Source organism: Hippocampus guttulatus, chromosome 2, assembly GCF_054856545.1.
Source record: "Hippocampus guttulatus isolate MCC_2025c chromosome 2, RoL_Hgut_1.0, whole genome shotgun sequence".
In the NCBI taxonomy this organism is placed as follows: Eukaryota; Metazoa; Chordata; class Actinopteri; order Syngnathiformes; family Syngnathidae; genus Hippocampus; species Hippocampus guttulatus.
This window is the reverse complement of record NC_141262.1, coordinates 19,946,194-19,962,885: the sequence shown is the minus strand read 5'-3', so window position 1 is coordinate 19,962,885 and position 16,692 is coordinate 19,946,194. Positions and strand designations below refer to the sequence as shown.

Here is a 16,692-nt window from a genome sequence, read left to right as displayed (position 1 = left end):
TGCTCACAATGGAAGCGTCACTTCTTTGTGTAAGGAAGGCGAGAGGAGTCAAGTGGCGCATTTAAGCGCGCTCAGTTTGGTCGAGAACCATAAAAAATACGACATTCTTGGTCAAAAACCGATTTGGTCGAGAACAGAGACGTTCGAAAACCGAGGTTTGACTGTATGTCAAATCTTGTTGGTCAACATGTCATTTGACTCTTATGTTGCCACGGGAAACCAAAATATTAGGAACACCTCTCAAGTATGCACCACTGCCAACTATAAAATACGAAGAATGACGTCACTTCTACTAATAGAGAGCAACATTCATAAAACGATGAAGACTGCATTTTTGATACATTGGACTCTCTCTCTCTCTCCATCCATTCAATCACATCTAAACCGTCACGTGATCACCGCGAGAGCGAAAATGCGCAAAGAGCGCCACGACCAGACGCGGCATCTCGACAGCGGCTCTCCAAAAAGAACTCGCTCGCCACATGCGCGACAGCAAAACGGGGAGGGGGGAGAAAAAAAAAACGTATTCGATTTTTTTTTTTTCAGATATAGGGAGACCGATGGCAGTCTGCAGCCAATCGTCGTGTGCGTGACGTGGAAGCGCGCTGGTGTTGCGTATCCTGTTGATTGTGACCGAAGAGACAAAAAGCCTCAGACAGACAGTCGAAGCTCCACTGACAAGAGGCCACATTGGATGGCCCCCACTCCATGCTTTTGTTTGTACACAGAACCCCTCTTTTCCTCTTTTTGGGCCCCCCGTTTTTTTTAAAATTTTCGCGTCATTCACCGCGCGTCGTGCTTTTCCTCTCGCTGGTGTCGATGCAAGTCAGCGGCGTTGATGGTGGGAGCGTGTGCTTTCATCCACGTGCATTGATGTAGCGCGCAGCGAGGACGAGATAAGGTAGGAGAGCGGAAACACACGCGTACACGTTATTTGCCATTTGCGCGTGTGGCATATGGTCCACGCATGCAGCAACCTCACGCTGTTTTGCTTTCACCGGAAGAAACCCTCTACGCGCACACCCCTTCGGGCAACGGGGACCTTTGTCTCCTCACTGCACGCCTCGAAATTGCGCGTGGAAAAACGAAAGGGGTTGAAAAATGTCATTCGTGTGACTCTTTTGCCCCCCCCCCCCCCCCCTCCATAGAGCCCTTATCTCAGCACGTGGAAGCCCGTGGAAGGATTTGATTGATGACAAAGTAGACCGTCCATCAGGATTCTTGTCTAAATCGGGAATTACGCATCCAAACTGGGATCTATGAGCGGCAAAGTGGCGAAGCCTAAAGAAGACAAGGATGCTTCCAAGGGTAAGTGTCCAGATCGTTTTCATTTTGCCCTTGCACTGAATGCGTTATCCCCCCCCCCCCCCCCACCCCCACTTTAAAAACAATAACGATAGAAATGAAGGTTGTCCCTTCATCCCTTCCACCCCCTTGCATGGTGGAACCGGGTCACTGTGAGCAATGATGGTGAGCTGTTGTCAGCATGTGGACGCCGCAGGCCCACATTGTGCACGATGAGCTTTTTGTTTTGGTGATTGCAATGCCGCAGCCAATCATGGCACGCATGTAGATTGTAGAAGGGGGAAAAAAAAGGACGCAAGCAGAAAGGTGGACACCTGTCCATTGTGTTTCCTCCTGGCATCCTGTTGAATTGTCAGAATCTCTTATGGGGGGGGGGGGGTCAAACATTTGAACCCTTTTTAAAAATTTACTTATTTATTTAGCATCCAATTCACTAAGCTTGGGTGGCCGTTTATCACCATGGCGACAAAGAGGAGTTAGGGTTACCAGAGAAACCGGCATTTCTCACACATTGTGAGTGTTTGTGTGTGTGTGTCTGGCATGCACACTTTCCAGACACACACACACACTCACACACGAGCAAACGTGGAGCCACTGTGAACAACATGAAGTACGTCACTGTTGTTTCTTCCTACTAATTCAATTGCGCGCTCCAAACCGGCAAGTTTGAAGTGATCACTGCCGATTAATATGCTTAACTGCTTTGCTTTGGAATAACTGCCACAAGTCATTTCAGTTTAAATCAGGGCTGGAGATTTTTTTAGTGTTTTTTTTTTTTTGGGGGGGGGGGGGGGTTGTGATTCATAGGCCATTCTAGATCTGCGAAGAAATTTCATAATGTGTATTATTTTATTCATCCCTCCATTTCCGGAGAACTGGAGCCTTTTCAACGACGTGGTTGCAGAAACAGCCTGAACTGATCAGCAGCCATGCATGTCATATTTATACCAAGGGAAAAATGTATCTCTCCGTTGAATCTAATGGCCTTCCTAAACGACACGACTTTTTGGTCATTCCTGACTGTCGCGCTGTCAGACTACCGAAGAAATATCGTTCCGTGTCACACCACAAGTCCGTCGCCGTCAAGATTCAGTCCATCGGCGCAGGTCCGTCAGGGAGGTGGGAGAAGCAGCTGTTGTTGGAGGCATTATGTGCATGCGTGTTGTTTCTATATACAGAAAAGGAGAAAAAAATGAGAGTATGGACAATGGTGGCGAGCGGGTGGTACGGAATGTCTCTTCTCCAAAAAGATCTTGAGGTAATTGTTGAACACGCTTTGCTAATCGGCTACTAGCTTTGCAGTTAGCCAACGTAGCATGATTTGAAATGCTACGTATACTTTCCAATATTTCCCCTTTTCTTCAAATCCCTTTTAAAATACTGTATGTACACCACATTGTGATTGCGTGCGCCATGTCCAGTCTCTCGTCATATTTAGGAGGGTGTTCTCTTCCGATTGGTCAATGCCCAAGAACCGATCGAAGCACGACATAGGACATATCACAAATTCTGAGATGTCAGACTTTCGTCGTCTTGGTCCTGAAAGTGTCCCGGACGCCCCTTGACCAATCGTATGTTACACTGCATGGGCTACGACGTGTCAAGAAAACTCAAAATCGGCAACAGGACCTTACGTTTGTTTGCGACGCGTCTGTCGGCTCAAAATCGGGCACCTCCTTTACTGCGTAGACCAGGGGTGGCCAACCAGTCAGAGACAAAGAGCCAATTTTTTTACTGTGTGACTGCAAAGAGCCACATCATACAACTTCCTTGCACGCACACACACACTTTTTTGGCCAAAGATCGACTTTTGACGTGACCAACTTCCCACGAACGACCCGATCGCGCGCGTGCAAGCATACACACACACACACGCTCGCATGCACGCCCTAACGCGGGTGCACTCGTGCACATATGCACACACACTACGATGAGCAACAGTCGGAACGGGCCGAAAATGAACCAAAGCTAAAGATACAAACGAAAAAATCTTTTTTCCTCCTCCCATCCCTTGCGGTCGACTTCGAACCAGCTCTCTGGCTCCCGGTCGATCCTGATCGACGTATTGGGCACCCCTGCCTTAAAATCTGAGGTAATTCGCTGACTAGCTTCGCGCCGTTGTTTGCACATGAGCGCCGATGCAGTCATCTGATTGGTTGCCCTCTATGTCAATCAAGTAACGGGATTGATGATAGGCTGACGGAGTACGTTCTGTGAAGTTAGCGCCTTGGTTTGAATGGCATCGCCACTGCCGAGGCGTTTTCGACGCTTGTCGTGTGAAGAAAGCCCGGGAGCCGCATTGAACCAGCCAAAGAGCCGCATGCGGCTCGCCAGCCACGGGTTGGCCATCCCTGGCATAGACGATCAAAAAGCAATGCATAGCAATCTGATTGCGTGGCCAAGCTAGCAACTACTGTCGTGGTGTCATCTGGCTGAATTCCTGGGAAAATGTCCTTGAGCAACACACTAAAGATTTAATTGCTCCTGATGAACTGTTTGGCAAGAGTTGCCACCGATTTGTGTGTGTGTGAACAGTGTGAAGCACTTAGGACGAAAGCGTGACGTCCACACTTGTGCCACTCTTGTTAAAAAAATGCTTAGTTCGTGACACTTGAAATTGACTTTTAAGTGTGCGTCTGTTTTGTGCTGACAAAAGAGTGAGCGAAATGTGCTGGCAAAATTGATTCCGAGATTAACCTCAAGAGCATCTTTCTCTCTCTTCCACTCCCCCTCCAAATCAATGGCCGCCGTGAATGGCTGACTCACTCAAGTTCCGTGGCACGGGCCGCTCCAAAATACATCTTCACCCTTCCAGAAGAGCAAGGAAAAGCGCAGTAGGATTCACATGATGTTAAAAGTGTGGATGAGATATATGTGCTCAAAAAAAAGAACAACATGACATCAGCTATATAAAAATGAGCTGCTGTAAAGCCATGTGACGTCGACAATGGCATTGATTTGGACTGTTTTTATTGACGTCAACAGAATTTAGTGGCATTATTTGCATTTAGTGTCTTGCATTTCGTTTCATGAAAGACTGACTGGATGATTTGACAAACAATGACTTCTCAGACAGACCTCACAACCAACATTAAAGGCGTGCGAATGTGCGTACATCAGGGTTGTAAGAGTTTGGGATTTCTTCGTTTTATTTCATTTTGACTTTTTAAAAAAAATTCAATTGGTTTTAATTGGTATGATTGTTATTTATATATATATTTTTTAGAAAATCATTGGTTTTAGGTTGGTTTGCATTAGTTTGATTTCACTGAGTGCCAAAAAAAAAAAAAAAAAAAGTATTGCGTTATAAACGAGAATACTCAAACAACTGACCTCGGTTCACCTGTAGCTACGGATGTACAGCAATACTGAAATGAATACATCAAAAATCAACCCAGAAAGCTTATGTATGATGTCCACTTTGGTTTTTGCCATTTAACATTTTTGCTTCGATTATAGTTTTATAAATACAAGATGTATTTTCAGTTACAGTAGCTGTTTTTTGGAAAAGCATTTTCCATTTTTATGTCGTTCTCGAATGCTTCTTCAGTTTTAGCTTTACCGTTGGTTTTCGTTAAGTATAACAAGCTTGGCATAAATTGTGAGTGATTACGTGATTATTATTCTCAAGGTAACGTCGGGGCCTTTTGGTGAGCGTAATGTGATTTCCTACTTGCGGGTCATCCAATCGAGACTACACTGCCTCTCCTTCTCCCTCACTGGTGCGTGTAAGGCCGACACATGCAGCGCAGCGGACGTGTAGGAGGATCGCCGCCGAAATCAACACCAGTGATTCACGTCGCGTTAGCTTCCTTGCTGTCCTTGTGAAGCTAACGCCGGGTGACAAAGTGATGTACGGATGCATGACGCACGCGCTTCCTCGGCTCTGCGGCACTTTCGGTGCTGAACCGGAAAACTCGACTCTTGTTTGCACGGCGAGTATACTCATCCGAACGGCTACGGGCTTCTTAACTGGATGGACTGATGACACGGTTTCAGATTTGATATTTTGGCATCACTTCCTGGTTCAAATGTCAGCCTTTTGTGACTTGTATAACATGTCTAAATCAATTGAGTTCAAGAAGGGAGAGTAAAAATAACTGAAATAGTCGGGTTTGCACAAGTGTGCACATCCTCTTACCACCGGAATGTAGATGTGTTCAGAAATTGACTGTTCATATTCAAACAAGGTTGCACACCTACCACAATTTAAAGTGGCGTTCATTAACCTTGTTACAGATGTATTTGGTATTTGGCACTGGTCATAATTCCAGACTGACTGCCAAGACAGCCATCATTTAAAGTACCTTGAATGAGCCTGATATAAATTTCAGCTGTTCTAGTAGACTTTTTTGTTGGCTTTCTAGCAAAGCCTTAAGAGTTTGTGCTAACACTGACTGGTATTCGGCACTGTTCATAATTCCACCTTGACTAACACTGACTGCCAGGAGTGACACCGTTTAAATCATCTTTGATTAACCCCATATCCATTTGAGCCGTTTTTGTCTTTTCCTGGCAATTTTTTTCTTAAGATTGTTGTGCTAACACCGAGTGGTATTCGAAACGGTTTCTAATTCCATCCAGCCAGACTAGGGCCCTGGTTGAAACTGAACAAAAACGAATCCAAAGCATCATTTTGCCATGATCATGTTTTGGTGGAGGTATGGTGTTAGTTTGGTGATGAAAATTGTGTGTGTGGGTGTGTGTGTAATTGTATCCAAAAACTTAAACCCAGGGCCTAAATTTTCAAATCATCTTGTCATCTCATCTCTTATTTATTTATGTATTTATATTTTGTAAATCACCAAAATACCTTTTATATCCACTAGACCTAAAACAATCTACGTAAGTTACTGTAGTATTGCCGAATGGGTCTCATACGTCTGATCAGAACACACGCATGCATATGATCATTCTCTTGAGTCAAGGCAATGGAGAGTCGTCGCGCAGGCTTTGAGCTGCTTCTTCGCAGAATTGATTGAGTCATTTATCATACTGAAATCAGCACTCAAATGCGGCATGTATTTGGCAACGCATTGGTTCCCTGTGAAAATCTTCTTCCGGTTCTGACTCGGATCGGGTCGCGGCGCCCTGAGCAAAGTGATTCGCCTTGCATCAGAGATGTGACACCCTTGCGTGCTGATCCATGTTTGGTAGCATTAAGGGCTCGTCCTCGCTTCCTGTGTCAGCTCAGATTTGGGAGTGACACTGTTGACATGTGATTGGTAGTTTGGATTTTTGGTCTTGGAGGCGACTGATAGAAAACCTTTTGTTTCAAGTTCACATCCTGCTCAGGTCCTATCTGACCCATTTGAAATGACAATAAACTGACTCTTAATGTCATTCTTACTTTTAAAATATAGTTTTTAAAGATGGTATGAAGTTGGTGTGCACGGAGGTTGTTCTGATTTCACATTTGAAAACGGATTTTAGATTTGCCGCTGTGTGTTAATTCAAGGAACGTGTTTGTAATGCTGGAACTCTGTGAAACTGTACAGCTCCTACCAAGAATGTGCGTGTTCTTCATAGGGCAGTGGGAGCAGTATTCACGGGGGAGCTTGAAAGACTTCCAAGAACTGTCTGCGCACCCGCCGCATTTGCACAGGTTTCCGCTGAAACGGCACTGGTTGATCTTTGAAATGGGTCATGAGGGAATCTCGACCATGCGAATGATCATCTGCGCTAGACGGTGCCTCGACACAAGCGCGAGATCAGTACAAAAATCATTTTTCTCTGAAACATTGAGAAATGATTAATCATTATTATTTGTTTTTAATGTTGGACAGGCTTTTGGCACATCTTGAAAAGATACTGTCGGTAGTTCATAACTTATGTATTGTCCCGGGACATACAAAAATAAACACTATCGAGGGGTTGAGAAAATAAAAAAAGTCGCACCCTATTATTTTGACATCACATCCACATTAAAAAAAAAATATATAAACCCTAATTTTTAAGTATCGTACCTCCAAACACCAAATTAAGAGTCATGAAGCCTTTCAGGGGCAGTGGTTACTACAGTGGACAGCTCATCATGTTATCAGGTTACAGGGTGCATGAAAGGGTTAATAACATGTAATTTTTTGACATGTCCCACTCGAGGCAAGCAGTTTTCTAACGGGCCCTTGACAAAAAGACCCTTTTGTTTGGTTTGATCATTGATAATCTTCCACAAAAGTGCCACTTAGTCTACTTTCTACCATGCTTTGGATGCATTTTTCGCAGTCTATTTTTCGCCATATATAATGCCACCTCTGTTGTCATGCAAACACCTCCCACCGAAGCCAGTTTTCCGTCCCGTTTTTAATCTCGGCACAGAACAGCACTGTTAGTGTAAAAAAAAAAGAAAAATCCTGCGTGGTACGGTAGCAACGTTTCTTCAGTGAAATTGAAGTTGCTCTGAAACAGCTGTGCCTGTCAAGCTCTTGCATTAGTAACATATTTCTTCTCCTGTGGCCGCACTCCTGCCAATGTATCATCATTTTTTTTCCCCGTCAAATATTTAGAAATCACATTTCAGGTCCGATTTTCGTGCGAGGGGACAGTAAATTTCTCTTTGCGGAGCAATCAATCATGTTTATTGATGAGGTCCAAGTGGGGACAACAGATTACCGGAAATCCATCCATCCAATTTTTATAGCGATTGTCCTCAAGTGAGCTGGAGCCTATTCCAGTTGATTTGGGTGAGAGGCGGGAGACAGTTTGACTTGATCACCAGTCAATCTCAGTGCACAGAGACCCCCCCCCCCCCCCATTCACACCTATGGAGCCTTTCATGCACCCTGTAATCTAATAACCTGATTAGCTGTCCACTGTATTAACCATTGTCCCTGAAAGGGTTCAAATCTACCCATCTGAGGAAAATGTGTAATCTCCACAAAAAAAAAAAAGACCTGAAACAAGATCGTTTGGACTGTGAGGCAGAGACGCTAATCACATGTTCCACTTTTAAAAACACAAGACAGAGGCGTGTCTTGAACAACACTGACGGATGGAAGTTTAGCCAGTGATTTGAAATGAGAAGTTGAAGTTCTCTGTCAACAAGCGGTCAGTCCGTACCCATGAGTGCTTGAACAGGGGTTCAACTCATGGTTAAACATTCCACTTCTGACACTCATCCCACTTCTGAGACTGTTTGTCACAAAAGGCTCAAGCGTAGTAATCTCAGTCTAGAATTGCACGAGAATCTGTTGGGTTGAACGGCCCGTCTCCAAAAAGTAGCGATTACACCCGATGCCAAAGATCTGCTGACTGCAATAATTTTTTTGTGAGATGTTTTGAACTCATTCACTGGCTATTTTCAATGGGTAGGTGTGGGAGAGGGTCTGGCCCAGCTTGTCAAATTCAGTATTTCTAAAAATGGTGATGACAAACCCCTGTAGATTGATAGATATAGATGTAATTTGTATTAGAGATCAGCACAGCTTTTGTGGTGAAAATAAAGATTAGAAGTCAAACTTGGCTCGTCATATCGACCTTGAGGGAGAGAAATGCCACGTTATTTTAAGTTATCGTAAATATCGATCTGACACCAACCCGTGCTCTTAATCTGTTAACTAGAAAAAGCCTGGGAACACACATTCTTTTGCCTGGTAGGTTTGGACCTTATCGCAAAACACAACATTCTGTGTCTGTTTTGTGATCAATCAAAATAAATAAAACTGTTTGGCTTGAATGAATCAGGAAAAACAGCACTGTATGGTAAAAAGAAGAAAAAACCCGAATCAAACAAATCGACGGCTCCCGACTTTGAGAACTCATAAACTGGGGTGCTTGTAACTCAAGATACCACTGCTTTTTGAAATCTGTCAGCCTCGTTATTGCATCAGTGTTTTTTATTTATTTATTTTTGGTGATTGTTTTTTTTTTTTTTTTGCATCGCAAATTTTATTTGTTATTGTTACGTCACTTCTGCCCTGAAGTGTTTTGCCCTCAATGCCTCTAAACACTTGAATATTCGAGTGCATTAGTCAGCATGCGGCTCTAATCCACAGAGCTTCTGAGGTGGACGGCTTTTGGGAGCTCAGCGACCGCTGGAACTAGCTGCCGCTAATATTCGGCGTCCACACAAGTCGCGACAACAGTTGCCCTGTGCCGGCCCGATTTTCCGTGACTCTTTTCGCCGCCTCGCTCCTGCTCTTGTTTTCACTCGCAGAGCCGCTGACGCTTTTAATATGCACTGAGGTTTGGGCCGCCAGTCGACAAGCATCTGGCCGCGTGCCGACATTCTCGCACAAGACGCAATCGCATGCCAGCGCCCTGTCACAAAACCAGCGCATTTCTCACGGTGTTTCGGGTCAGCTATTGACGTACTTGGCGATCATCACGCTGCTTTGTTTGTTGTTTTTTTTTTTTTATCAATTTATTGTCAACACCGCAATCTCATCAAAATAATGGCGTTGTTTTAAAATTCCAGGTAGGTAACAGATTAGTACCTCAGGATTACGGTTCAGGTTACTTTCAGAAATAAACAGCCGTGCCGCGGTCGTTAATCCCGTGTAAATATAATCCTCATAATTGTGGTGATGTTTGTCACACTCTGCCAATAAAAAAAATAAAATAATAATAATAATGATGATGCGTTTGCTCGAGAGAACGTGAAATTTGTTCAGATCGCTGACCCCGTTCTTCTAGACCACTAAAACCTTGAAGCCAACTTGGCTCAGCACTTTTAATGGACAAGGATGGATATGCGAGGACATTACTGGTTTAATATCTCTTAAAAAAAAAATGACATCAGCAGAAAATGTCTCGGAGTAGCTGGCATCCACTTTCTCATTGGTTAAAATGACCTTGTCGAAATCTATCCATCCATCGATACATCTCAGTTTTTGGAATGCAGTATCTCATTTTCTGTGATCATTCGCAGAGGTTAAAAATAAAAAAATGTCAATTTTCTTCAGTCTTGGAAATGAAATGGAGTGAGTTTATTTTTAAGAGACATCACCCAGTTAAGGACATTTCATCACATTTGCCTCAGCTGGGAATATTTAATGCAAAACGCAACACAATCAGCAGATTTGATTTATTTTTTCTTATTGCTGTTGTTCATGTGCCGCAGCAGCGGCAGAGACACGACTAGTTGGAACCGTCGTGCGATGCCACGGCCCAGAGAGGTCATTGAAGTGATTATGAAAGCTCAAGGTTTCTGCTGAAACCGTGACGAGGCCACCTCTGCAGAACGGAGAGGAATCGGAATGCTGTTCTGGAATTCTTCAAATTTTAAGTCTGCGCTCGAGACACAAATGGAAAAATTGCCCCATGGCTAAAGTCAAAGCCTCGCACTTCGCAGTATGATACGTTTTACAGCATGTTGATTTCTTCATTTTTAAATCCCACCCAGGATTAATAGTTGCTGCGGACATGAACTAATTAAAGTTGGTGAAAACTAAAAAGGGGATTAAGGCGAAGGAGGAAAGCGAGGCGATAAGGCAGGACCGAGGCTAATAAACAGAGGTTACAGGCGGCAAGTGAGCAAGCCAGAGAGGCACGAGTCGAACTGGCCTAGAGTCCTCCACAGTGCAAACGATTGTTTCGGCTTTCAGTCAAAGGCAGAGGGGCGGTTGCCAGCTCCGTAAAATCCGCGGCCGAGTTTCACCCGAGTGGTCACCGCCAGATCTTTTCTGCACACATATTCGAAAACATTCATCACCAAAATCAGCTCTGTTTCACACAGGCTAATACTATTAGTGGCGGCCCGGTGGGCCAGTGGTTAGCGCGTCGACCTCACAGTGCAGAGGTACTGTGTTCAATTCCAACTCCGGCCTCCCTGTGTGGAATTTGCATGTTCTCTCAGCCCGCGTGGGTTTTCTCCGGGTACTTCGGTTTCCTCCCACATTCCAAAAACATGCATGGCAGGTTGATTGAACACTCAAGATTGTCCCTAAGTGTAAGTGTGAGCGCAAATGGTTCGTCTCTGTGTGCCCTGCGATTGGCTGGCAACCGGTTCATAGTGTCCCCCGTCTACTGCCCGAAGACAACTGGGATGTGCTCCAGCACCCCCCATGACCCTTGTGAGGATAAAATGGATCGGAAAATGGATGGATGGATTAGTGACTAAAATGCAGTGAAATTCTGTGGACACTATCTCGGGATCGTTCTAACAAAAGGACGGGACATTTTTTTCAATTTTCTGATCGGCTTATCCTCACAAGGGTCGCTGGGTGTGCTGGATCTAATCCCAGCTGACTTCGAGCAGTATGCGGGGGACACCCTGAACCGGTTTCCCAGCCAATCACGGGGTACACAGAGACGAACAACCATCCACGCTCGCTCTCACACCTAAAGACAATTTTGTGTTCCACGAAAGTGCCAATGCATGTCAATGGAATGTGGGAGGAAACCAGAGTACCCAAAGAAAACCCACACACGGAGAACATGCAAACCCCACACAGGAATCCCGGAAACGGAATCGAACCTCTGCACTGTGAGGCCGACAAGCTAACCAGGCGATCACCGGGGCCGCCCACAAGAATAACTTTTAAACAAAATAATTCTGTGAATGGCAACGTAACCCCAAACCAACCCAGGGGTGTAGCACTCAAGTCAAAAAGTGGAGTGCCTTTTGTGTGTCTTGAGCGGTGAGAATGCAGAGTTTGTCGGATGAAAAAATGCATCGCCGACCAAGAGTAAGCAATTTCAAAAGCTGTTCATTAATGAAGGCGCTAAGTGACCCCTAAACCTTGAGCGAGATGCCGCGCTCCCGGGAGGTGAATACCGTTGACTGCATCGATCGACGAGGCGCCCACTCAAAGGGGCTGCTTCATTAGGACGGGCATGTAGACACGGATTGATAAATCGTGGTCGGAAATTACTGCCAATGTGCGGTTGTCTGCTGGACGAGGAGATGTGGACATTCATTAAATGTAAGAGGACATCCGGCAAGCAATTACCGGACATTTGTCGAAAAGCTTAAGCGACCGCTTGAATTTCTTTTACAAAACAGAAACTGACGAAAGGACCCAAGGAAGAATGGCAGCTAATTTGAAGACAAATGCGTCTGCAAGTTGTTTCATGTCCTGGTTAACGTCTAGAAGGGGCCAGAGCGCTTTGTATTGCCTTCTCCTTGAAGTCGAATACGGAAGATGATATATAGCGGAAAGCCATTAGCACGATTCTGCGGGGAAAGCGAAGCCATTCACCGCTGATGAGGAGAAGGAAAGATGGAAGGCTAATGCTGCCCCGCTGATATATTCAAGGCAGAGAGGATGAAAGACGAAATAGCAAAAGGTTGGAATCCCAGCATATGGAACCCGGAGGTATTAAAAATCAACCTCTCGAATAAAAGGCAGACATATGCCGTCTCCCCGTGCAAGTTTAAAACGAACGTATGGTGGCGCCTTCTTTTTGAGGAACATTTCAACGAACGACAAAGACACACATTGTGCAGATGATCACTAAATATAGCAGCGATCCTCCACCGGTCCCCGAAGCCAATTTAAGTCTGGAGAAGGCTGAACGTCACGGCTGCGCCTGCCCGCTTCTCATCAGGGAGACGTCATTTACATAATGAAATGCTGCCACGGCAACGGCGGCATCACGCAAACACATGCTCGCAGCCCGAGAGACACCCTCCGTATGGAAAAGACACACTTGATTAGGAAATAAAGGGCGGGAGAGCAGCTGGAAATGAGCCGTTCCCGGGGCACTGATGGAGGTGTGGCTCTCTATCATTCTCTTTTGACGCTTTGATATGAATTTACGTTAACCCCAACTTGCCTTCTATCAATGTACGATACCATGTATATACCCTTGAAAGTGTGATCTAAATTCACTCGACCATACCTTCAATTACTTTCAGATGCATGCAGTGAACCTCCGATTTTTAGAATCGGCCATCGATGCCACAAAATCGAAGATGCCCTTATAGATATCTCGGCCGTTTGCGTTACACCTTGTTGAAACGTCATTTAAAATACATTTTCAAAATTCTGGAACTGTGACTTGTTGAAATGGCGTAGATATCTCAAAGTGGCCCTTGATTATTAACTCCCCTCAATTAACCCTTTCATGCACCCTGTAACCTGATAACATGATATAATTGTCCTCGAAAGGGTTAAAGAAAAAAAAATTGTAAGAGGAAAATTATGCATGTGTCCTCTACGACAGTAAGACACTTTCATACTTTGCGCAATATGGGGGCGAAGGAGGCAAGATGGTTGGGGGGGGGAGAGAGAGAGAGAGAGAGAGAAAATCTCTAACAGTACAAGCGACGAGCATAAAAAAGATGAACGGCACTTTTGGCCAAATGAAAAGGTTGCACGCAATGACAAGAAAGTGCTTTAGTTTTAGTTAAAGGTTACCCCAGAAAATTAGGCTAGGGACAGTCTTGAAATGTTTCTGTCGATTTCAAGTGTGTTTTTGCACAGATCGGAGACTGAGGTTGAACCTTTGAACCTAATTCTAAAAGATTTGGCTTTGATTTGGCACAAACACAACACTGCTCATCACCAAATGAACATCATATCACACAGTTCCAAATAGCGCCAAATGTTCAGGTTTCTGCAAGAAAAAAATAATTTCATGAGAGGCACTTTAACACTTTCATGCACCCTGTAAGCTGATAACATGATAAACTGTCAACTGTAGTAACCGCTGCCCCTGAAAGGGTTCAATGGCGGCAGGTGTGTGATACAGTTTCAATGTGATGTGTTATGAGAGGGTGTGAACACTTGTGCAACCGCATTATCTCAGTTGCTTTTTACTTCCTTTCTCAAAAGATTTTTTTTGCACAGTTTGTAAATCACATTAACTCATTCAATCCCAGCCATTATCACTGGAGCAACCCCCCTCAATCCCAGGATTTTACGGGATTTTGAATGATCTTGCAAGGCCCAAAGAATATTTGGTTCTAATACTATATAAACACGGAGCCTACCAAAATAAAATTTGGACTCTCTTCTTTCAGCAGAAAAAAAATGGTTTCTATCTTTTTCCATTCTTCAGCAATCGGCATTACAAAATGGCTAAATTTCATGAAAATGGCGATTCCTGGGCAAAAAACGGAGAAAAAGAGCTTTTTGTAAAAGCATGCATTTCAAGCATGTGAGGCACCACTGCCACCTTCTGGTCCCTTTTTTTTAAATTTTTTTTTTACATGATTTACAATGCAAACGGCTTATTCTCATTCACAGATTGCATCACACCCTCCTCCTCTCCATGACGCAAAAAAAAAGACTTAGAAGTACAAGTACGTCCTTGGTAGGCGGGGCCTAATTTTAAGAAGACGTACAAGTACGTCATGTGGAATGAAAGCGTTTATATTAGAATTTTTTTTAATGATTCATTTTGGTTTCATTTTTTTATATTCCCAAGGTGTGGCATTTGAACAGGGGTGTGTAGACTTTTACTATCCCCGTCTGGTCAGAGTGCATTCCCCCGCATGCCATCAAAGTTTCGCAGATGTCGCTGTAATTGCCTGAATGCAAAGTGAATGCATCTGCTGTTTGCCGGCGTGAATTGGAGACGCCGTCATATTTATTTATGCGATGCGATTTACTTTTCGTGTGTTCATATTGTGCGCTGGCGATAGAACAGAAACAATGATTCGCTGCCAGTCCCAATTTGTCTTGCTTGAGTATCCCGGTTTCGGAGCGTACCTTGCATAAAGGGCAAGATGAAAACATTGCATGTTAAATAATGACCGGATCATCTGCTTAAATGTCACCAGAGCGTCGACTGATGAGACACTGTTAACAGACATAGGAAGTTAATTCCGTCAATTAAAAACATCGGCCAGGCGTTCCCGAGAGCTGTGTCTCAGTGCGGATGGCACAGTGATCCGTAAATAGACACCGCTTATTACCTTCATATTGATTCATGAGTCTGGACATTTTCCATTTGTCAACAGTGACAGTTGGATGAGTGACGACGCAGGCGGCGTGATATGATAATCTTGAAATGACAGCGGATATTTAAATCGAAATGAGGGATTCCAAGTGCTTCTTATTTGCAAATTGCCATGTTTTGGCTCATGGCTTGTAACTAACGAGTGTAGAAAGCAAAATGGCTAATTTTCACATGTTAAAACAAAGCCCAGGTGTCTTGATAATTCTTGATATTTTTTAGAATTCTACTGATTATCCCATCGATTAATCCGAAAAAAAGTTCCACTCTCTGCGACTTTTAGTGTGTATGGCTTTAAAAGGCGGGGCCTGGCCTGGTGAGTGACGTAGGTGTCAGAGAATGAAGGTGTGGAGTTGGCTTGCTGGAGACTGGCTAATGTGTTGAGTGACTCGGTGGGATTTGTAGCCACTGTCAGCTTGAGTGTGTTTATGACCTGTTTTATTTTGTTCATCAAGCCTTTCAGGGATAGCGGTTGCTACAGTGGGCAGCATATCATGTTATCAGATTACAGGGTGCATGGAATTGTCAAAGTGATCTAAAGTACAGCGGTCACAGTACGTTCTAACTAGCAATGCTAGATGCTCTATGAAATGAGCTAATATTGACACATGACCCTTTCTACACGGAGTGGTGCATTTGATCATTTGATGGCAGTGACAGTCTGAGTGGTAAAAGAAAATCAAAAATTACACCCCACTCTTTATAAAACTTTGCAGAACTCAAGGGGGAAGAATGTGGGGGGGGGGGGGCGTCCTGCCTGAGGAGAATCAGCCTCTGATCTAATCTCAGCCCTCCATTGCCGGGTCAATTGCAAGTGCAGTTTTTGTTTCCATGACAACTAGGTGTTGGAGCGAAAGGCCCAGAGTTGAAGGGAAAAAAAATGACATTTTCACTCAGGGAGGCAGCGTTTCAATCACACATCACACAACCCAACCAACTTTTTATTTTTTTATTTTTTTTTGAGGGCTGCAATGGCTTAATGGCATTAATTAAATATGCGATTGAATTGAGTTACAAACTTGGTGGAATGAATTCAACTTAAGCAACTACGATACCTGCAGCAGAGTGTAGTCGCAAAATAACTTCATTGTGTCATCCGTCCCACGTGTGGCGTAATGCACTTGAAATATAATATTCACATGGCGGCATGAATAATGAAAAGAACTGTGATTCCTCGTGTCTCTTGCCAGAAAAATCGCAGCTTTTGTGCTCGTCGCAGGAGTGACGACATGTGCAGCATCCACCCCGCGTTTTAAATGCGTTCGACCAACTCAATTTCAGGCGCGTCATTTATTATTTGGTCTGCGTGGAATGGGAGTTGACATGTTTTTTTTAGGGTTGTATGAGCAGAAGGTGTGGAGGCGGTCCTCGCACTTGTGCCGCAATTAGTCATCACAGTCGCTTAATAGATACACTTATGGGCCTCTTTTCTTGTCAGAGTGAAAAATGATCTCTATTTGTGTCTTGACAGGTCACTCGGACCTTTGGAAGTTTTTAAAAAAAATGTTTCTTTCTTTGCTGGAGGTTATATTTTAGAACCTA

General features: G+C 44.1%; 1 protein-coding gene across 2 annotated transcripts in view; it reads left to right on the top strand.

The window, feature by feature from the left end:
* The first annotated feature begins 424 nt into the window (after window positions 1-424).
* Window positions 425-16,692, top strand: part of fgf13a (fibroblast growth factor 13a) — a 105,133-nt gene continuing 88,865 nt past the window's right edge. For both annotated transcript variants that reach the window (XM_086101204.1, XM_086101201.1), the window contains exons 1-2: window positions 425-901; window positions 1,149-1,308. In XM_086101204.1, coding sequence (XP_085957330.1) covers window positions 1,260-1,308 — 49 coding nt within the window. In that variant the 5' untranslated portion in view covers window positions 425-901; window positions 1,149-1,259. The remainder of the gene's footprint in view (window positions 902-1,148; window positions 1,309-16,692) is intronic.